Consider the following 24,081-nt stretch of genomic DNA (forward strand, 5'->3'; position numbering starts at 1 on the left):
ACAACACTGTGACCAGTGACTATTAAACTAATATAATCAATGCTTATAACAAATTTATTTTAATACACACTGGTAGGATTTGTCATTATGTGAAATCTTTTGAGCCTCACGTTAAGTGCCAAAAGGACTGTTGTGGTTTAACCTGGCAGGCAGCTAAAACAACCACACAGCCATTCTTTCGTGCCTTCCCCCATAGTGGGATGGGGGAGAGAATAAAAAAAAAGTAAAACTTGTGGTTTGAGATAAAAACACTTTAATAGGACAGAAAAGGAAGATAATGATAATATCAATAATAATAATAAAGAATATATAAAAAAAGCGATGCACAGTACAATTGCTCACCACTCACTGACCAGTGCCCAGCTAGTCCCTGAGCCACTGCACTCCTCAGTCGACTCCCCCCACAGCCTATATACTAAGCATGGCATCATATGGTATGGAATATCCATTCGGCCAGTTTGTGTCAGCTGTCCTGGCTGTGCCCCCTCTTAACTTCTTGTGCACCTCCTGCAGAAGGCTCATGCCTCCTCGCTGGCAGGGCCTGGGAAGCTAAAAAGTCCTTGACCTAATTGTAAGCACTGCTTAGCATCAACTAAAACATCAGTGTGTTATCAACATTATTCTCATCCTGAATCCAAAACACAGCACTATACCAGCTACTAGGAAGAAAATTAACTCTATCCCAGGTGAAATCAGGATAGTGTCTAATGCAGGCCGTAACACACATGCATGTATGTATATACTTTTATGAATTGAGAGTAATTAAAATCTTTAGCAGTATCAGCATCTTTCAGAATGAAAAAAAAATTATATTATCTAATATTAATTAATTAAGCCACCCTGAAGGATTGGTAGAAAAGCCAGCTACATCAGTATAGCACAGCTAATTCCCTTACAGAATTAAGAAATAAAATGATTCAACACATGTTAATACTCACAAGTACTGATCGCACATGAAGGAAAATCCTTCCCAGTTAAAAAAAAGATGTATATTGCCAAGGAGATGCATGCACTCGGTATTTCTACATTATCAACATCTTCACCCTCATATGCTTTAGCCTCTTCATCTCTCTTCTTCATATAACACTTGGTTAGGGGAAAATTTTGTATAGAAATAAGTATTTCACTTTAAAAAAATGCAATTTGGACAAGTAGAACCTTCTGTTAGTAAAAGCATTGCCCCAAAATAAAAGTTAATCATATTTCACCACTAGTTGTAGTACTGAGCTATTTTATAAAAACAGACATTGTCAGGAGTTTTAAACCAATATCATACTTATATTAGCATCCTAACTAGGGAAAACATCCTTAGAGTAGTTTGATTAAACGTAATAGTCCAAAATCTTTCAAAAAGAGAGGTAACCAAGTCAGTAACTTAACTCACTCTTCAAAGGAAACAAAATAAGCTCAAATAAAAATCTGAATGTACAATATTGTTGCACATATACTTGTACCAAATCTGGCAAAGATTCATAGTTCTATGCTTTCATGAAACAAACGCTTTATTTGTGTTTCTGATGGAACCGCTTTATGTAGAATCTGGGAGGAATGCAGTAAAATTCACACTGGATAAAGGAATTCTTTAAATGAGTGCTCTGTTAAACATTTACAGCTGTTCCAGTAGTACAATACAGTTAAGTACCATAGCATTCTTAGGCAGCACTTACAGGTTTGGCATACCATTCAAACAAGCATAAAGGGAAATGCATAAAGGAAACATAAGATTCACAGGTTTAAGACTGAAAACCAATTGATAGAAAGTGCATTATTTGTGTGGTGAGTAAAGAATCGCTGAAGTCTTTTGTTTCTTTTTGGTTTGGTTTTCATTTGTTTGCCACCACCGCCTTGTGTGCAAACCAGATCTACCCTGTCAGGACAAGCAATAACCAAGCATAGCTAACAGGACTGCACAAAGTCTCTTATAAAGGAGACTCTAAACCGGTAACACTTTCTTTGTAAGAAGTTATGGGCTTGCAAACACTCAAGCCTAATTTTCCCAATGAATGCTCCTTTTAACACTACAAAATAATCACTCCATAAACATCACCAAGGCTCATTCACAGAAAACAATGAGACAAAGAAATCCAGCTGAACACATTTTACCTACAGTAGAAGAAAACATATGCATTGTGTATGTCACCATGGTGAAAAGAGGGAGATGCATTTTTGAGTGGGGAATGTGTTCTGCTACTGTGGTGCTTTCATACAAAGCAGACTTTATGGGTGCACTGAAGCTGAACACCTAGAATTGTTCATACATAAACAAAAGTGTTTACATCATTGCAGGCTGCGCTTCTCTGTAGACCACAGAGCATCACCAAAAACAGTTTACACAGCACACAGTGAGGCTTGGAGGTCCTGTTCTGCTGCCCAGATGTAACCATTCAAGCATTCAAATGCCCTTAACTTTAGGCACAGATTTTAACCTTACTTAATAGGATTTTTGTGTACACATAAGTGCTTTGCAGAATATTAGCACATTTAAGCCCATGTCAAAATGACTTGCCCACCTCAGGTTAGAAGTCAGAGGATTACACCCCACCACTCTATGAACGGCCCTAAAAGCAGACTTGGACTTGCCAGAAAGCCCTTTTACTCTGAAATTTTACATTTTTTTTACTACTGTCAATTTGACCCACATCTTTCATACGACCAATAATTTCTGTTTAAATGTGGGCTTTTTATTCATCTCCTTGTTCCATTTTGTTCATGTATCATGTATCCAGACAACAGTGATAAATTAATCAGACTGGCGCACATTTGTCAGCCTGCTAGCTTTTCTCTGGCCACAGCACTGAAAGTCTGGAATACAAAATCTATCTCCACAAGATCTCTTTGTTCCTACTACTTAGACTTCAGTGTGATCTACAGCAGCAGTTTAGGTTTTTTATTTCCAAAAGTGGGATAGTGCTGGGGTGAAAAACAAGGGATACAGGAGAGTTGCTGTGAAAGACATATTGAATCACTGCCCACACAGATGGCTGAGTCAAACAGTACACTAAAAAAATCCAGTGATCCCTGACAAATCCTAATTCATGACCATTAAAATCTGTGACACAACAACAGACGCAAAATGTTGTAGTAGTTATCTCATGGGAAGTTGATTATATTTTCTTAAATTCTTAATTGAAAAATAAACTGCTGCATTATCTATCTTAGCTGTGTCTTTAATGAAGACTCAATTAAAGCCCTAAGAACAACCATCTCTTCCTCACTCCTAGTATCTAAGTCCACATTTATAGTTTATATAGATATTGCTACTATTTGCTAAGGCCTAAAATATTCTTCTTGATGCTGCATAAGATATATGGTATGAGGAGCCCTTGCTTCAGATAACACAACACAAGCGCTACAGAATAGGCAGGAGCAGGAATCCCAGAAGCACAACTAAGAATTTTTCTTGCTTAGTGCAGTCTGCAGGAAATAAAATTTTCCAGGGTGTTTGGTGGCAAAGACAGAAGTGTGGCGAAGGTGAATAAAGACAACATATCAAACCAAGAGCAGCATGGAAGATGGCACCAGCAGAAACAAGGGATACAAACAAGCTGTGTGTTGGCAGAGCAAGGAGACAAGATGGGAAGAGATAGAGCTCATGCAGCTGCCTATCACCCCAGGTCAGGTTCCCTCAGGATCCTTCCTCTTCCACAAAGAGCATTACAGTTCTTCCCAGTTAAGACTATAGTAATGAGTTCGACCTGTTAAATCCAGCTGTCCCATGAAAGAAAAACATATGACATACAGTGGGACTTGAAGGGGTAAAATGGGGTGCTTAAAGGATGGGTAAAAGATGCTTTCGCTACCAAAGCTGCCTTCACTTTGCAGCAGCCTCTGACTCATTAGAAGACAAACTCAACACTCAGCATTGCGCCAAATTCTGATGAAAATACAACCTTCTGTCTGTCTGTCAGACGGTTTGGTAAATTCTGGGAGAAAAAGTATTGGATTAATCTCAGCACCCTTCACTCAGGACTCATCACAATTTCAGCAGTACAGTAGCAAACTGGTAGAAAAGGAATGAGATGTGAGTACAGTGTAACAGTTGGCTGTGTCTTCACCAGAGAGAAAGTTAGTTGTAAGCATTGCTAAAAGCTCTAAACTTGGACCTCAGAAGAATTTTCTGGGATGCCTATGATATCATTGCTTTTCAGTTCATATTTGCCTCTGGACAAAAACTGGGAAGTTTTCACTGATGTCACTGAAGACACAAGTAACATGGTAAAATCCTAACATAATTCTGTTAAAGATGAAAAATGTAGTATGATACTCAAAATCCTCCGTGAGTTCATGGTGCTTTTAGAGCAAGAAAGCCATGGATGGATGATGTACATTTAGTTCAGAAATGTCACAGAGGCAGCGAACACTGGCACATCCACACACAAAGCAATACTTTTACAAAGTGGTTTTCAGGTGTACTGTAAACATGTGCAGTAAGACCAAAACCTTACCTGGGATTAAAATAAATATGTATAATTTCAATTTCAATTAAATGTGCAGATACTACGGGATGTACTACTGTACAGAAAAAATACTTTTATGAGGTTAGAGATAGCTTTATGCCACAAAATTGCAAGGCATTCATGTTGTGGATCCATAGTAGTGAACTCACAACAGCAATTCTACTTTAATCATACATTTTAAAAAATTCCCTCTGTTATACCTTATGTTTAGCTTGACAGACATAAAACTTTTTACCTCAATTTCTATTTTTAAATCATCTGCATACATTTTTCAATTGTGGGTTTTTTAATTCCTTCTAATGCTTTTCTTTAACTATTCAGTTTATTTTCCCTTCAACTACATTTTTTTTGATTGTCAGCATTTTCCTAGACCTTTGACTATCTTATATTTTTGAACACTGTACTAGAAAAAAAAAAAAAAAAGTAAAAAAGATGACAATCTGTGCTCATTGCATTTGCCACTTAGCTTCCAGACTGTAGCATACTTTATGGTCGGGAGTACAAAGCAGAGAGTTTTTCTTGTTTGATCAGATTGCTGCTCAACATTATTTATCTCCCTCCTGCTTTTATACTGAATAATAAATTTGCATTAAATGAATTGCCCAGATTTTGAAGGCAAGGTTATGTGTGTTTTCACTGTAATTCAAAAGAAACATTGAGAAATACATTTATCAGAACTACTGTATATAATCTCAGCAAAGGAAACACATTGTGCAGAAAGCACTGAGGTTTCTTCCCAGGATGGAGTGTGTCAGCCCTATGAAAGGTAGGAGAATTTCCAGGAGCCTGACGTATCAGAGAAGAAGGAGGATTCAGAAAGATGACATATATTACTATTCCAAAGAATACAACTTTCATGAATTACAGGAATAAAGACTGAAAAGAATACCAGTGATCTAACTGGAAGTCTAGAACACCTGGAAGACTATATAGTATTTTCTAATTCTTGAGAAGTATCACTGGAGACATTTCAATGCAAAGTTGCATGGAATATCAGATAAGTAGTTTGTTGCTATGGCCTAAAATGTGGTTTTCCATCAGCCTAAGAGCTATGTCAAGTGGAAATGCACTGTACTTTCACAAATACTCACAGAGTTTTGCAAGAGAGCACCAATCTCATCAGCAAATGGGCTTGGAAGAATTTGAAAATTAGGGAAAGAGTACAAAATAAAACATTATTAAGCTAAAACATTTTTTGAGGTCTTCTGGAAAAGAAGATAGATTTTGTGGGCTGAGAAAGTAACAGGAAGTTAAAAATAGTCTAAAAAGTTTAAGGGCATGATCTATTAGTGTGCTGACAGTTTCTTTGCGGGACGCTATTGGAGAGCTATTTCATGCTCCTCTTCAGCCACCTTCTTTTGAAAAATAGCTAGAATTCTCTACTAAGTTTTCCAGTTCCTAAATGAAACTAAACCAGAAGACTTTTAAAGCCTAGCAATAAAAGCCACCCTAATTCTCAGTAAAATTCAATCTCTGACATACATCTGGAAGTAGGACTGCTCCAGGCAGAGACCTGGAACAAAAAAAGTGTCCTTGGATTGGCCCTGCACAGTGCCATTGCAAGAGCCACAGTGAAAGTAAGTCAGCAAATCACAACTATCGCACTCCTTTTGATAATTGTGCCTGGCCTAAGGAGGTCCTTATAGATTGTAAGTGTCTTACAGTCATATAGTAAAAAAAGAGAGTTCGCTAGAGCAGCAAGTGAAGCACAAGTCGTATAGAGTCATAACCATTCCCTACACATAAAACCCACATCATTGCATTTCTATGCAAGTCAGAGCTGCTGCTAGCTGCTTTTTCCCGATGTGACCTGAAAAACACTGCACAGGGGCAGCCTAGTGCGGATCTTACAATGGGGTGGATAACTTTATTCCTCCTAATGGTTTGTTCTGCCCTCTCTCACACCCTAGAGATGGAACTGGTGTTAGAAACCAACCAAAAAACTAAGCTTTGGGGCCCAGATTTAATAGTAACAGCTGTGCAGAATAAAACTAAATCCATATTCCTGACTTTAAATATTTTATTTTTAAAATCTTTCTATCTCCCTCTAGTGGCCCCAATAGCTTCTTAGAAGGAGTATAATAAGCAGAATCCTATCAATCTCCAGATGTTCCCACTTCCTGAGAAAAACGCAGTCATTGGCCTGCCTTCATCCTAATTTGGGGGCTTCACAAAGAGGGAAGAACAAACTGAACTAAAAAAACCCCACACCCTCATAAATCAAAAAAGTCTTAAAATGCTACAGAAAGCATTTGCCAGAACCAGGTGTTTAAGCTACACAGATCCCAGGAACCTGAATGAAATTAAAATATCACTTCTAGGAAGCCGTATTTGGACACTAAAGAAAACATTGCTAAAAGCGGGCTACCATCACGACTGTTCTCATTTTTAACTTCTTGGAAGTCCTGGATCTGATTAGCTGTCATTTCAGATAAATGCAAAAGACATTTTGCATTTTACTGGGAGTAGAATTGATATGCATGGTTTTAGAAATTATTTTAGAGATCTTCCCCCACCAACACTAAAACCTGCTAACAGAATTATCTCTGACAAATACAATATAGCTGCCTGTCGTGGTTTTACCCCAGCCGGCAGCTGAGTACCACGCAGCCGCTCGTTCACTCCCCCCCATCGGGATGGGAAAGAGAATTGGAAGAGTTAAAGTGAGAAAACTCGTGGGTTGAGATAAAGACAGTTTAATAGGTAAAGCAAAAACCGCGCGCACAAGCAAAGCAAAGCAAAGCAAGGAATTCATTCACCACTTCCCATGGGCAGGCAGGTGTTCAGCCATCTCCAGGAAAGCAGGGCTCTATCACGCGTAACGGTTACTTGGGAAGACAAACGCCATTGCTCCGAACGCCGCCGCCCCCCCCCCTTCCTCTTCCTCCAAGCTCCTTATAAACTGAGCATGACGTCATATAGTATGGAATATCCCTTTGGTCAGTTTGGGTCACCTGTCCTGTCTGTGTCTCCTCCCAACTTCTTGTCCACCCCCAGCCATCCCGCTGGCAGGGCAGTGCAAGAAGCAGAAAAGGCCTTGGCCTCGTGTAAACACTGCTCAACAATAAGTCCATAGAACAAAAACATCTCTATATTATCAATGCTGTCTCCAGCACAAATCCAAAACGTATCCCCACACTAGCTACTATGAAGAAAAATCAATCCTCTCAGCTGAAACCAGGACACTGCCTGTATAAACATAATTTTACCAACAAGTAATTCTCAACACGCTTCTGAGCTACAAATAAATTCCTGAGACTGGATTTGTCTTTTAATACTAAAAGTGCATAATTTGGACACAGTGCACAGTACTGCAGTGACATATTAGTGCTCGAATGCAGATGTTTCCTAGCATCAACAACTACTTTCTTCGTGAAGATCGACTACTAAATTCATATTAAGATACCAAAACTTGTAACTTGTTTTTCAATGTGTTAAATGCATATATGTAAAAGTTTACTTTTTAACACCAGACTATTTTATACAGAAAAAAATGTCTCAACTTTGTAACTAACAGTCTTTATCCATCACCCACAATTCCGATGAGAAAACAATCAAGGTTATTTCTAAATAGAAAGAAGGAACAATCATTGATCTGCCTATGCAAAAGAACATGTTTTTCTACTGTTCCTTCTGTTTTAAAAGCCAGTATGATATGCTGTTCTCTGCCAAAAATGATTTGCAGGGAGAAAAAGTGAAGCCTACAGGTCTTCCAAGTAACAACAACAGGCCAGAGGCAGAGCTAAAAATATATTCCCAATTTTTCAAGTCTCAATACTAAACTCCTTCTATGAGATTGCATTGCTTCTCTGCACATTCAATGTTAAACATCTAAATAGGAATTTAGGACCCCAACTTTAGGTACTCCAGTTTTGAAACTTGGGGGAAGGCTAGAAAGGGAGAAGAAAAGAAGAAGCAGTGGTAGCTGCAGTCTGTTGAACAAAAGAAAGAGTTTGCAGTTCAGTTTAAGAAATGGAAAAGATTCATATCTTACCTAAACTTTTCATATGAAAATCATTTATGGGACAGAAGCCAGTTTTCCTCAGGAAAATGAAATACAACAAAACCCAGAGCAGTAAATCCAAACACTTCTGTTGGATTTTAAGAATTACAAAAAGATCATACTCTGAACAAAAATTCAGCTGCTGGATACAAAATAAGATACACCTTTAAATCAAGATAAGCATTTTATTTTTACTGATAAAAATGCAGTGTGATGCATTTTATAAAGACATACAGATGGACTAACGTTAACTACTTTAGGAGTTTCAATGATCATCTTAGATACCTTCATATTACTCTTGTTATCCTTAGAAAAATGTCACTACAGATATAGTAAAGGAGAGAACTGAAGTCCTGGTCCCACATACTTCCTAGGTGATAGAGGTAAAACTACAAGATGGTTCCAGTCGTATCTACAGTTTCAGAGATATTCCACTGCAATTTAAAAAAACCTAAAATGCAACATGCATGTTTACACACACACAATGGAAGTATATATTGACACCTATACAATAAAAAGTATGATGACAGTTTTGTGAATTTGATACTATCAGAGCAATGAATCTGAGTTATGCAGGTCAAAGTGGTGTTCTATATTAATAAGAAAATATGTATATAACCTAACGATGCCATCTTATTGCTATATTGTATTTCCAGACATCTGTAGGATTGCAGTGCATTTAGAAGTACTGAAATGCTATCTGAATTCCGTGCTGACTTGACAAGAAAAAATTTGCTACAAACTCTCCCTCAGAATTTGTAAATGAATTCTGCTTCAATTTCAATGTCTACATTATATTTTGTAAAGAAGTTGGGGTTTGTGTGTGTGCGTGAACTGGTTACCTGTGACACATTTGGGAGATTTTACCTGTCCAACCAAGCCAGCAGACTTTTAGCTGCTCCAATCAGATCCACTACTGACGTCAGAAAATCATTCGGTAATTTGCGGCTGGTCCTTCCATCATAGTGACCACTCCTCCTCCTCCCAGTGATGAAGTTCTGCAGATTTTTCGCAGATGCATTCAGTTTGTGAGAAAGGGTTTTTAGATTTTCTGTTTCCAAACCGTAGTTCTGCATTGAAAAAAAGACAAAGAAAAGAAAAGTTAGCTTTGCAGCTGAACATGAAGTACCGAGAACAGCAAGACTGCTCTTCTGCTTCAAAACTTAACCATTCCTAATAATTAAGGTAGAAATACACCCACTCATTAGTTTTTAAATGTATGGCATGTTCTGTTTCTAAAGTGCATAAAAATAGAACAAAAGAAGAGCAAAACTATGAGTGATCTTTTAGCTGGTTTAAAGTGCACAAAGAAAAACATCTCAAAATGTAGAAAAACCCTAGTCTGGAAGACTGATTTTCAAAGCAGTGCATCATTCTCAGTAGATCTGATGGTTAGGGATCAGTCTGTGTGCGTTAGGATGTGTCTGTACTCACACTGATTCCTAAGATCACATCAGGCAAGAGGGCTTGCAACTACCAGAAGTACACTGTATGGACACAGTGTGACACCAAATTGCTTTTGCTGGTTTCAGTGAAGGAAGCATGTTCACCACCTTTTTTTTATTCTTGTTAGCAGTAAAGGACCACCAGAATCACAGACCAGAGAACACAGTGTTACTCTGCTCAATGTCTGTGCTGCCTTTTTAAAGTCAAGTTGTAAACTTTGCTTCCATTTCAGAGTCAATTCCTTAAATTTAAATTACGGTCCTCAGCTGTGCAGCAGAGACAGAAATAATTAAGCAGAAATATTAATAAATAGTACTTGAAAATCCTTCAAATATACAAATGTTGCTGAAACAACAGTGCTCTCTTGCACTAGAGAATGCCCCAATTTAACGTTCAATTATAATATAGAACTATCAGTGATTTGTTATTTCCAGAATAGATTTGTTTTCCTCACAAATGCAAAGAATAAGAGTTATTTCAAAAGATCTTCTTTTGCCTTTGTAGAGGAATAAGCAACTGCATAGACTTGAGCTTACTATTCCTGTAAGAGAAAGATGGGACTGCTGAAGGTGCTCCTCACCATAACCACATCACAGGGTTATAACATGGGGTGCTCACAACTTGTTCAGTTGACAATGGAAAGGGCTACTTACTATCAAAGGTGAGCCATTTTCTACCACAAATGATGATGAAGTAGGATGCAGAAAGTCCCTCAGCTGCACATAAAAAAATCTAATTCCTAACGACATCCCGTCCTCACCAGCTCTCATCCCAGGCCCACTGGTCCCCATGCTAGTCTGTCCACAATGAGAAGAGAGGGGAGAAGGGATATATTTGCCAATGCTAATTTAAGACTGCTAAAGCTTATTTACTTTAGTCTTTTTTGCTATAGGAAATGGGGTGTGGGGGTGTATTATTTACAGCAGTTGTCATGCTCCTAATCCAAACCATAGAATCATAGAATCGTTTAGGTTGGAAAAGACCTTTAAGATCATCAAGTCCAACTGTTAACCTAACACTGCCAAGTCAACCACTAAACTATGTCCCTAAGCACCACATCTACACATCTTTTTAAATACCTCCAGGGATGGTGACTCAAACACTTCACCCAGCAGCCTGTTCCAGTGATTGACAACCCTTTCCATGAAGAACTTTTTCCTAATATCCAATCTAAACCTCCCCTGGTGCAACTTGAGGACATTTCCTCTTGTCCTATCACTTCTTACTTGGGAGAAGAGACCAACACCCACCTGGCTACAACCTCCTTTCAGGTAGTTGTACAGACCAATACGGTCTCCCTTCAGCCTCCTTTTCTCCAAGCTAAAAAACCCCAGTTCCCTCAGCCGCTCCTTGTAAGACTTCTGCTCTAGACCCTTCACCAGTTTTGCTGCCCTTCTCTGGACACGCTCCAGCACCTCAATGTCTCTCCTGTAGTGAGGGGCCCAAAACTGAACACAGCACACTTGAGTTGCGGCCTCACCAGTCCTGAGTACAGGGGAACAATCACTTCCCTAGTCCTGCTGGCCACACTATTCCTGATACAAGCCAGGATACTGTTGGCCTTCTTGGCCACCTGGGCACACCGCTGGCTCATATTCAGCTGGCTGTCAACCAACACCCCCAAGTCCTTTTCTTCTGGGCAGCTTTCCAGCCACTCTTCCCCAAGCCTGTAGCGTTACATAGGGTTGTTGTGACCCAAGTGCAGGACCTGAGACTTAGCCTTGTTGAACCATCAACTAAATGAACTTAATCTCCTCTTTAATTATACAAGGACTGCAGGAAGATTACACTGAAGCCAGCTCCAGTGAGCCCCCAACACTCCCACAACTTCCATTCCCAAGCAAATAGGAGAGCATCGTGGAAAGGAGAGACTTCAGCACATGGCTTGTCTGCAGTCTCCCAGCCAGCCCCTCTTTGTACCTGTAAACTGAACACACTTTGTAAGGGAGCTGCCAGAACGACAGTCAACTTCCCACAGCAAAGGATGCGCTTTGGGACTCGACTTAAGGGGGAAGTGACTATATGCTAAGGCTGCATTTTAAAAATCTCTACTTTCCAAATTTTGGGCATGGAAGGCTTTGCAGGCATGTTTCTCAACTGCGCAATTTCTGCGTAGGCGCCACCCTCTGCCACCATGCTCAGTTCCCAATTAGACAAACTGTTTGGGCAATGACTTTTCCACCATGTAAATATTCAATAGCAATTATACAACAGATAGAGTTAGGTTATAAATAAAAAATTACAAGATGAAAACAATAAATTAGGATGGAAAAGTAAAATGTACTTTATTATGCAGCTAAACGGCTCATAACTAATAACTTATTAAATCAGTCCAAATTAAAGAGATAAACATCAGATAAAAATAAATTTGTTTTTGCTGCATTTTTTTGTGGTTGCTGTGGCTGAGAGAGCACGATGGAGACGGAGGATTAGGTAGGAGTAAGTTGGAAAAAAATACCAAGTTTGTTCTTTTTTCATCCTGTTTCTTGAGCATCTAGCTCATTTTGGCAAAATTAACTGGGGAAGAAACAAATGAAAGATATTCAGGATGAAAGATATGTCACATAAAATGTCTTACAGATCAGCCAAACCAAAAGCCCACCACAAGCGAGCCCCATAACACCCGTGCAACATGGTGCTCACCTCCCCCAAACACCGGGGGAACGACTGCCAATTGCAGGCTGGCCACAGGGCTCCTCACAGGGTTTACTTCTTTCTGACACATCGAAATGTTGAACATCTTAATTCAGGAGGTTGTTCCCAAGAGGCTGAGTGCAATTACCCAAATACCACACTCGCCTTCAAACCAGATGAGGTAAACTAAGGCAGGGGTGGGCACGGGGTAGGAACTTGCCGGACCCCAGCACCCACTCACCTCCCCAGCCAGGCCACACACAGGGCCCACAGCTGAGGGAGACCACGCTGAGGCCCAGGCTGGATCCCAACGCTCCTCCTCGACAACCCCAAATTATTTCACCTCTTTCTCTTCCTCCCTCCCCAGCTTCATCACCTCATCTGTACCTCATGCGCTTAGAGGGGGGTGCTAGGTACCAGCCTGCGCCGGTGTGCCATGCCCGCCACAGCGGGAACCCCAACAGGCCTCCAGTCCCACCAGAAAGTAAAAGCAATTTTGAACACTGCGGATTGAGCAAAATGATACTCAAAAATTTATTCTACAACAAGAAAATAGGGAGCATTTATGTATATGCTTCTTTGGAAAATCAATTCCTATAAAAGCTTGGTGGCCTCTTGTTAACATTTCTCTTTTTCAGATGTCTTTTTTGGCCATCAGATATGTGGAAAGGAAGACACAACGTTAACAAAGTCTGTTTTCACACATATACATCAAATATGTGTGTTTGATTTAACATAAATAAAACAAGGCAAAAATATAATGCCTAAGGTGCATATAAAATCCAGTCTTACATGAGGAATGGCACTGATTTTGGTAAAGCCTCCACCTGTAATATGAGACAGATAAAGCCAGGGATGGAAAATACAGAGATAAATTTCAGGCAGAATATATTTTTGGGCAGCTGTGTTTATTGAAGCCTTCAAGTAGAAGGATCCTAAAACAGCAGCCAAGCTAACAAAATCCCCACTTTGTTTATCACTAATATTTCTGGCCCACATTAAAAACGAACAAAGAGTTGCATGTTCTAATACTGGAAAAAAGCTTGCGAAATAATAACTGCCAAGTTTAATCATACTTTATATGTGATACGATACTATTAACAATATGGTTTTCTTAGAAATACACTGCATTTATTTTCAAGCAACGTAAGAAGATAATTGCAGGCAAAGGAGAAAATTCTTTGTTTTCCCCTTCTCCGCATTTAGCCAGCACTAACACAAGTTATGGTGCTTTCATTAGCCAAAATAAATTCACAGGCACTGAAAGAGCCACAAAGAAATCTCTGCATGCTTGTAGAGATGATGAGAAGTGAAGCAAGTCTATGCATCCGCTTTCTCAACAAGAGGCCACAGAGCAAGAGTCTCTTCAGAGACACCCTGCCTCAACAGAAATGGCTCTAATGGAGTCTCTTCTGGCAATCACAAAACAAGAACTTGATGAAGCTAAGCTACACAGAGTAATAGCTTGTCAGCAGGTGTTCAAACTAAAGGTGGTGGGAGCTATTAATAGACATTTTACCTGCTAATTACTTTTCTGTGGCTTCACATGACAGTGAGAGTGATGAATTGTAGCTCTTTTCTTCACATGCTGACAAGCAGCAGCTCTAATCACCACTGATGAGGTTTGCTTTTTTTTTGGTGCGGGCAGCCAGCCTAGTTCCTCTGCCAGCCCATCCTTGCACCAGCACAAGAGGGTAGGAAGACAGTTTGGTAACCAAGCTTTGGAAGTAAAGTGAACTTTTTTTGGATTAGCTTGATCAATGTTCATTAGTTGTTCATTCCCCCTCCCCACCCCAATTAAAAAAATAAATAAATCAGAGCTTGTTTCATCTCTTTTCTGCATTAAATTCGCTTAACTCCTGTTAGCAGGGAGGTGCACCCCACACTGCTAACATAGGTTAAAAAATAAAGTGTTGCTAACTCATAAGGAGCTAACTATCTCTGCAGGCTCAGACAGGGTGTCAAGAAGCTGCTGAGACTTTAGTTTAGGGTATTTTTATGCTGCCAATTGCAAGTCCAAAGACATCTCAGCTAACTAAAAAAGCCAAGCTCAGATATCAAAAGAAGTCTGGACATAAACACACCACAATATGCAATACAGACATAGCCACAATCCTGTTAAATGCAGAAATCCCCCAGAAAGGATGTCTTCATCACAACTTCTATGCAACCAAAAATGCCTCTGCATCTCCAAGCACAAAGGCCACATTAAGTTCAAGGGCATCATTTTACTCCTACAAACAATCCAAGATAGAGAAATGAGCATATGGCCCCTCTGCCTACCTCCCTAAATAACTGTTTCTTCTCTTTCAGCCCAGAAAGCTGCTGGAAACCACGAGGAGCAAAAGGCATGCAGCAACCAGCGCTAACTCTTACTGAAGAGACACAAGATGGGAACTGAAGATACTACTGTAACACTGGTGCTTGGGGGCAAAAGGAAAATAAAACCAGTTTCTCCAGGCAAAGAAGTTTCTCCACTGCAGATAGCAGTGCTTACATTGACTAATTTGTGCTGCCCCTCTGGAGAAGGCAACCACGACTGTATAAACTACAGAAGGTAAAGGTTTATTTTTCTTTGGCAAATATTTGTTGCCACACACAAAAACATTATTTTTTTAAGAAGGAAAAAAATGGCAACCGTTTGAAAAGACAAATATTATAGTCCAGATAGCTGTACTATATAATAAACTATGTGCAGTGCATAATAAATTATGTATAAAGAAATGTAACTTCTCAGTTATGCCTGATATCTCTCAGTAACATGGTTAACACTCAAAAGGGGGAAATCATAAGTTTTATCTCTAATGCAACTTTTTAAAAAGTCCTTTTCCAGTTATTCACAGACTGAATGCAGGAGTTTTAGGCAAGAATAGTATATGACTACTAAGAAATGGACTTAAGATAAGCTCAGGCAAGCTCCTCACTATTTTTCACTACTTTCATCTTCCATATTCAATTCTTGACCATCATTTCTGTATGTAATATTTATTGCTTTTAAGCAAGCACCCTGGAAACAGTAAAGTTCATAGAATTCTGAGTTCTCTGGAAGCCTGGGGAAGTTTTTAAATGAATAATCAAAACAGCATCACATGAATACCACGGCACATGGCAGTCGTTTCAAAACCACACCTCGAAATTTGGGACAGCCAAAAATTCACCAAGAAAAATGCCAACCTTTGTCTCCAAAGTTGTTTTTAAAAATGAACAAAATGCATCTGAACCTCATTCTCCAAAACATTTGGCTAAACACATCCCACAAAGCTTGAGGCGGATAGCTTACCAGCCCAAAGCTGCCAGCAACGGAGAACACAGCTTGTCATATGGAAGGTGCCTTATGTAACTCTATACCTCATCAGATCTGCCTACAACATATATTTCTAAAACAGCCCTACCTCCAGCATCACAAAATGCCAACACTAAGGTTATCTCTCCTTCAAATAGCACTGACATATGGGGTAATTTAGAAGTGCACAACACATGATCCTTACACATCTGTTTCATAAACACAGAATTAGTAGATAAGGAGAAAAAGCCAGATAGCTCCAATGACACTTATAATTTACTGCAATTATTAAACATACACTGATTAAAAGGCAAATGGTTTCAAAGAGTATAAATATTTGTCCTAAATGTCTACAATCAGAAAAAACTCAGGTGCACAATACTTACTGCCCTGCAGAACCAGGGAAAGATTCATAATCAGCAGCAGCAGCAGCAGCAGCATCCCCTTTCCAGAGAAAAACGGCCTCCTTTTTCTACAGCACAATCAAGCAATACATCAAAAAGCCAAGCCCTGGTCATGCTTTGTAGCACTAATAGAGCAATTATATAAACTATTCTTCTTACTCTTATTCAGCAGACTCTGCAAGACCAAGTGCTCATTATTTTTTTGTTTTTCTACTTTTTCATGTAATTTTGACCCTAGCCAGCCAAGTGCTCTTATTTCTCCAGGATTCGAACTACCAGTTACATAGTCAGTTACACACATTTCACAAAGTCCTAAATAGCTAATCAGCAGTTTCAAAAGAAAAAAAAAAAAAAAGGAAATACGTAGATGGTTAAGAACACACTACCTCTTTAAAACATTAACAGCCCTTTTAACTAGGGGGTTGGATCTTTAAAGGTCCCTTCCAACTCAAACCAGGGCATGTATTTCATACTTGCCCAAAACTCCAAACAGCCTAAAGAAAAAAGCAACTAAAAAAAGTATCTGGGATCCGTAACTGATTTTTGAGGTGGGTGGGAAGAAGGACATTCATCCTTTGCATACAGACGTATTTACAGCCTTTGACACACCACAGGGTTTACTGCAGTTCTGTATGAAAGATCTACTAACAACAGCAACAAACATTTTCGGCATGATCTATATGAGCTATCAGAAACCCTTTAACTCCTTAGCTTTATTGATCTGGTGAGGGACTTCAGGATTTCCCCCTCTGCAGTTAAGTTAGCCGGGGCTGAAGGCAGATGATATATATGCAGAACTTTAACTTGCAAAGGGCAATAGGAAAAAGGGTAAGTAATTTTTCTGCTGTGAGCATGCAGAATATTAACAATAAATCCCAACTCCAGTACAAACAAACCTCCATACTGAAATGAAGTCTTCCTCATTTAGCACTACGGTGATTAAGTCTAATACTCACTATTACTGACAAAAGTACTTTCAAGATCTGACTAGTGATAAGGGCAAAGGAAAGCATTTCTGTGTGAGAAATGGCAAGAAGATGAAGATAAAAAGCATAATTCTTAAGAGGAATCGAATCATTCATGGGTAAAGTTGGTCTATTTTTTACATTCATTTGCATATAAATGTTTTGTGTTAGTGGTAAATGATAAGTAATTTCATGCTGTTAGTGCACACCAATGTTTTCTCTGCCAAATAATAATGCTATTTCATCTGCTGCAATCTTCTAGCTTTACAGATTCAAATATACAGTGTATAATAAATTCCTGTGTAGCCATAGCAGATTTAAACAACTAGCATGAAACCAGTACTAAAACCAGTATGCTGTACAAAGCAAAAACTGTTTTGTTTTTTAACCAAACTCTATTCTATACAAATGCAGATTCCCCAAAGAGGTATTTTGTAAATTCACAGGGACTTTACTAAGTTCTTTGTTTAAGGAAAACTTTAAAGCATTCAAAATCTATTTGTCAAGTTTTCTAAATATTCTTGTCTTCCCAGAACAAAATATTTCCCAATTTAAGGTCTCCTTTTAAAAAATATTTGAAAACGTTCAAAATCAAATGAAACTAATTTAATCTTCTTGCAAACAAAATGTACATGATATTTTGGAGAAGGAAAGCAAAAATAAAATCCTCATACATCAAGACATTGTGGTGATATTTCAGGTAAACTAGATCATTTTCTTAAAGATGGAGAAAGAAATCTTTGGCTGTACAGTCTTCAGTCTTTGTATTGTCCAGGCAGTGAGACAAAGGGAAGCATTTTCTGGGAAAAATATGATACCAAGGAGACATAAAATTTAGAGTCCATGGACACTCAGCAAAATATGGTCATTTCCAGTTTTGATAAATGCAACCCTATCTCCTGACAGATGATGGAAAAAGAATTACGTGCATTTCTTTGCTTTCTGCAACACAGTTGAGTATTTCAGGAGCTACAAGACCCCCAGATGCACTCCAAACGTGAAGACTGATATAGTAGTCTGATGGCATTATCTAAGTAATCTCTTCTTCATTATATGTTTCTCTTTTCATAAGCATCACCTCCATCTTTCCTCAATTTACTTTCTGTTGGCATGGTTCATTCATGTCCAGTTCTTAAAGCAATCAACAAAGAAACAAGGCTCATGACATTTATATGCGGATCAAGGTCTGCTATACTGCTGTTTGTTTACTGATGAAAAGTAAAGGAATCTTAGACTAGCTTCACCACCACACATATCCTGAAAAGTATGATGTGGAGACTAGATCTGGGTGGTAATTTTTACAACTGATGAACAAGTGTATGTTTTATTACCTGGGAGTAACCTGGAGAAAAAAATACCACGGTACCTAACTCAGTAGTTTCTCCTGTATCTCTAGAGCCGGACATGCAGTTTCTTAGTTTGCTATTTTTCAAACAGTTTTGAGATTTTGTCAGCATGAATAAACATGCATGTCCACATCAAGCAGGAATCTACCTGTTGGTGCCACCAGTGTCATCTCGGTTTCATGTCCCAGTTTGAACAGAAAGGGAAAGACAAGAGACGTGCCTTGCTGGAAACAGAACAACTCTACATCTGGCATACAACAAGGCATACATCTGTCATGCTGGTTTCTCAAGGATTGATCAAAAACCATGCAACAAACTCTTAGCAGCATCAAAATACCATCACAGACCTCTCTACTTCTTTCTTTTAAGCACAGAGAACACTTCATTTATCTTGCTCTTTCTGATATAAGGATTGTATAAAACACAAAACTGCACCGAGGCAAGATAATCTATTGAACATGCTCCCACCATCACAGACTGAAGGAGAGAGGGAAGAGACAAACCACATTAGTTACATTGCTCGCTCTCTCCTGGAGCATGTCCAGCTTCAGTGATGGTATGCGGTATGTACGCCCCCACCATTATCAGCAAGTGTGACCTGTAACAGCAGTAGCAGCTGGGCAAAATCATTATTCTTCCGTCTCTGAAGCACCACAGGAAAAGAAAAACCTGTGAATCTCACCCCGAGGATGCTTGCTCTCCTGTCAGGAGCACAGTATGGCAGGCTGACAGCCAAGAGAGACTCTTCTCAGATGGAAGCACAGGCCACCATTTGTTCTCTGATCAGCTAACAAACACTGGAGGATCCATTTGTTGCAAGTGCTCATGACAGGAGGGGAATACTGTGAGAGACCATAGCCACCCACCTACCTTCTGTCAAAAATCAATAAAAAACATTCTTTAAATAGTGCTATCAATCATAATACTGTGGCAAGCAGTTGTCTATCTAGCGCTGTTCCATAGCCTCCGCCTAAGTTAAGGAGGTCCCATGCTCTCTCCATACCAGCCAAATATGCTTGTTCAGGCTCTCCACTTTCCTCCAGGAAGAAAATGTCACCCTGTGAACTACCAGCACGCAACACAAGCAGCTGGTTTGCCGCTTGCCGTATCCACAGCTGACAGGGCAGAAACTGCAGTAGAAGTTTACCCCCAAAAAATGCTGGGAAGGGGGGGCAGGAAGAAAGCAGCTCTTAAAACGCATGAGCTATCAACATTGCTGAAGCTTTCCTCATTGATGGCAACTCTGTCTTGGAAACTTTCCCCTGCAGAGTGGGAGCAGGAATGAACAGTGGAAGGTGGTTCTGTCCCCCTCAATTGTTCTCAATGCCAAAAACATTTTAGGTGATCACTCGCTAACCCAGACAGAATGGGGTGGAGAAGCGACAATCCTTTTGTTTTTTAATGATTAGTTTAAAATCAATCAGGGATTATGCTTGCAAGACAAAATTACCATTTACTATTTCTACCCCATCATGCCACTCATCATCTCCAGCATCCAAATAGATGTTAACTCAGCTGGATCATACACTTGTAACTCATGCCAAATTCTATCACAAAACCTCTGTCAAACTCCAGTGAAACAGGAAAAAAAAAAATCAGATAATTTTCCTTAGAAAAACCTTGCACAGTGACTACCTGCACTAGCAGCTATCCTACATTGGGGAGTCATAGGCTTAAAGTTCTCTTAAACAATACAGTCAACATTAGAGGCTAATCAGAAGAATGGGCAAGCACTAACCAGGACAGATACTTACTGATGCAATAAAAGAAGGAAAGCCTGTAAGTATAGGGCCAGTATAGCCAAAAGGATTGTCTCTGAATTAAATTTTCTAAGCGGTTTATCTGATTGGTGAACAATAAATTTAAATTAAGTCCACAAAAATCAATATAACAATCACATTTTATATCCCTGAGGAGACATCAGGAGCCAATTGTGAGACTGCAAAAACCTCAGCTTAAATTAGAAGCTGTGATCTGAACGCATGCTATTGTGTTTCAGTGATGAAGTTTTCTTGAAGATGAACTCAGAAAAGCAGACAACAAGGTATGTGCAACAAGGACCAGGAAGGTAGAGACTTGCTGCATGACTTAAGGATGCAGTGTCAGTCTTTGCTACAAATTCCTAATTTCATATTCAACCTAGTTCCATCCACTTCTGCCTAAGATAAGGGAGCTACAAAGACAAGTTCTGTTTGCTTGTCTAAAGATAACATCTGTAATTACATACCTGGGAAAAAAAGAAATTTCAGCTAATAAGGTTTTTTCGTGAAAATAGGTTATTTTTGAAAGAGCCACAATCTGTCTTCCTGTGTGCCTGAGAAGAATGGTCATCAGTGTTCACCCTAACTTAGATTTTGTCTCAGTTAAAGTATTTACTTTGTTGTTTCCTTTTGCACCATCTGATGAGAAAAGTACTTTGTGAATAACTCTCTTTATGTTGCCTTCTATATCAGTAGCATTTTTTTTTAGGATTGCATCCTTTCCATTATTTAAAAAACAAATGGATGAGATAACTTACTGCACTGAGCCACTCTGCAGCGTTATTAGAAATACTACCCTAAAGAAGAGGATCTAAGATGTGTTTCAAACCAAATGACTTCCTGTATGAAAAATATCTTCTCCCCTTTTTCACTTCTCCTTTTGCATTTTTTATTTATCTTTTTCGCTCCCTTCTCTTCATTACCCCTCACATCTATCTCTCAAAGATGCAACAACAGGATATTCAGAAAAGCTGCTGCGTACTGAGAATCCACAAGCCCTTCTGAAGAGCCTTTCAGCCTACCATCTTTGATTGCCTCTACTGGGATTCAGCTTTCTTAAAGCTGCTTCTGAGGCTTGGAAAAGTAGAACGCATTAAAAATCCACAAAACCACTTTAGGCAGTCAGGTACATCTTAGCAGAAGCGTTCACAATCCTACAGCAGACAATATGCCCAATCTACCACTAATCTTTACAGGCACACACAAAGAGTTCATAAGAGGGGTGAAGTCAGCACCACACCCCTCACTGAGGGGATAATCCCAGTTTTGCATGACGCAACCTGACTGAAAAGACCATTACCAAAATCCCTCTGTATGCTCCATAAAAGATGTATGCATTATTTACACATCAGATAATTATCTCAGTATTTAATCCTTTCTAGTGTAAAATACAAGCAGCTATGTTTCAGCAAGCTTGAATAATGATCTAAAACACACTTTGCATGAAAGAATCACTGAAAAATGACATAGTTAATATCAGGACATTTTGTTTGTAAAGGGCAACTGGCAGTCAATTACTGCATTCACATATATAACTGTTTTACATTCCAAACCAAACCCAGTCCAGTCCTTTTGTGATTTCAGATAAGCCTTTCTTCTATAAAGACAGATATGCAAGCCTTAAATCTCTGATACCAATTTATTTAACAAGCACTATCCTATCAGTAGATACTGCTCTTTATCTTGCCTCTGGTTTAAAATGCTAAATTGTTCATACATTACGTGTCAGGAGTTTCTTGAACTACATAGACAGTCTTTAGGTCTATAAATTTGACTACACAAACTGTGAACACACAAATATTATTCACTCCTCCCCTTTTTGCCCCAAAAAGTTTACCAGTGCACAGAGCAAGTCTACTGCTTCCAAGATAAGCTCCTGATGGCCAATTCGTGTGACTCCAAGGTCTTCCAGTTCTTGGTGAGTAATGCGCAGTAGCTGGTCACCACTAATCTTCTCTCTCTCAAAGTTCTTTATGTATTGCTGCAGGCAATCATCAAGACCTGCAGAAACAGGACAGAAGGGAAGACAAAAGTTACCAACATTTTGTAATGCCATAGGAAATCAAAATTAGCTGGAACAAAAAAAATAATCAAGCCAATGGAGGATATTTGTCCTATCTTTAAGAGAAATATTTCAATATGACACAAATTTTTATGCTATCCAGAAATCATAACATTTGTCGAGCTATGGCAGCCATAGCTTTTCCACCTGTGGATGATACCAGCCACTCCTGAACCCTGAACAGAGCTCTGAGTTCTTGTAGTATACTATGCTATGAATGCCTATCTGGCAGTCCCTAATAACAGGTACGTTAGTAATGCCTCCTTACATCAGGGAGGGGAGAGGAGAAACAAGGGGAGGGATATATCAGCTGATGCTGTTAGCTATTACAGCACTATAAGAGACTGGAAACAAGGGAAAACATTTGCACCAGAGACAAATTCTAGGGGTATAATGGGAGTGTGAATATGTTCAATGCCATATATCCAGAAGTAACTAGCTACCAGTGCCTCTTAACCTCCCTCCCAGCATACCTCTGCCATAGTAGGTCACATGACGAGGAGATGCTGCTGCAGATGCCCTCAGCTAGGAACCCATCTCTTCACTGGACTCTTGACTACAGTGCCCCATGCAGTGACACACAAAATGGCAGTGCCTCATCATAGTGTCTCACCTACTCCAAGACCGTTCATAGCCGCCGAGCTCCCTGACAGTTCACAGATCATGCCAGCCCCCAAAACAAGCTGCAAAGGGCTCTGGGGAACAACAAAGGTGGTAGCGCTGCAAATGCATAAACTGGGCCCCGACTGCAGCAGCAGATCCAGCTCAACGTACCTCAGTTCAGAAACTGTATGGAGTAACTCACCACACACAAATGCTTACTGAGCGTGAAAAGGCACTCAAATCAAGACCTGGGTGCACTTCCCAGAACACGGTAATCAGGGAGTAGAAACAGGCCCATTGTGCCAAAAAAGATCCTAGAAGTGCATGCAACACGTTTGCTGAGGACACGGACGAGTGCAGGGTTGTACAGGACCAGGTCCTGCTTTGGGGGCCATCCCTATTCTAGCTGTTCAGTTTGAGTGTCAGTCTAACGACATGCAGCTGACTACACATTTTTGCCCGGAGCAAAGAGCACCGCAGAACGTGAGATGATCCATCATGCGTCCCTTCTCCATCAATCTTTGCTTAAGGGGCCAGACCAGTATGGGGAAGCTCTGTAGCATACGCATCTGTGTGCCAAGGGGATAAGGAAGACTCTTGAGTATTTGACGGTCCATCTAAAATTTGTGTCTGAATACCTTCCAATGGATCAACATGATTGATACTGAGAAGCAGGATTTGACAAAAACCTGAATGCATTAATTTAGCAGCTTCTTGAGAGATACCACCTTTCTGATGGTTGTCTTCAAACAGTCCCAGCCAGCACATATCTCTTTCCCTAATGTTGAAAAGACATCTGCTCATTAGGTTGTGAGGAAGTAAGAACATTTTTACTGGCTAATCAAAATGTCTGAAAAACCTTAAGATATGTGGAGGAGAAAAGATTGATCTGACTGCTAAGCCCCAGATGACTCGGAGGGGACCAGCTTATAGCATAAAGCTTCTCTGAAACTGGTTTTGTTGCATTTTTGGTTCTCATTCACTCCTTTTAGGGTGTAGCCACACCTCCAAAGAGACTCACATGAGGAACATGTTGGTACTGCAGGCAAGGATGCCCCAGTGCCGGGCCAGCCTACCATTCTTGGTTTGGCCTGTGGGCAAGCGTCACCCCCCCACCC

The 24,081-nt window shown here is 39.7% G+C and overlaps 1 protein-coding gene across 8 annotated transcripts in view; it reads right to left on the minus strand.

Annotated features, from left to right (window-relative positions):
- The window catches only part of CNKSR2 (connector enhancer of kinase suppressor of Ras 2), a 232,707-nt gene that overhangs the window by 173,971 nt on the left and 34,655 nt on the right, over positions 1-24,081 (minus strand). For all 8 annotated transcript variants that reach the window (XM_075775023.1, XM_075775019.1, XM_075775012.1 and 5 more), the window contains exons 2-3: positions 22,136-22,299; positions 9,328-9,530 (exon numbers count right to left, since the gene is read on the minus strand). In XM_075775023.1, coding sequence (XP_075631138.1) covers positions 9,328-9,530; positions 22,136-22,299 — 367 coding nt within the window. The remainder of the gene's footprint in view (positions 1-9,327; positions 9,531-22,135; positions 22,300-24,081) is intronic.

This window comes from Balearica regulorum, chromosome 1, assembly GCF_011004875.1.
Source record: "Balearica regulorum gibbericeps isolate bBalReg1 chromosome 1, bBalReg1.pri, whole genome shotgun sequence".
Lineage (NCBI taxonomy): Eukaryota > Metazoa > Chordata > Aves > Gruiformes > Gruidae > Balearica > Balearica regulorum.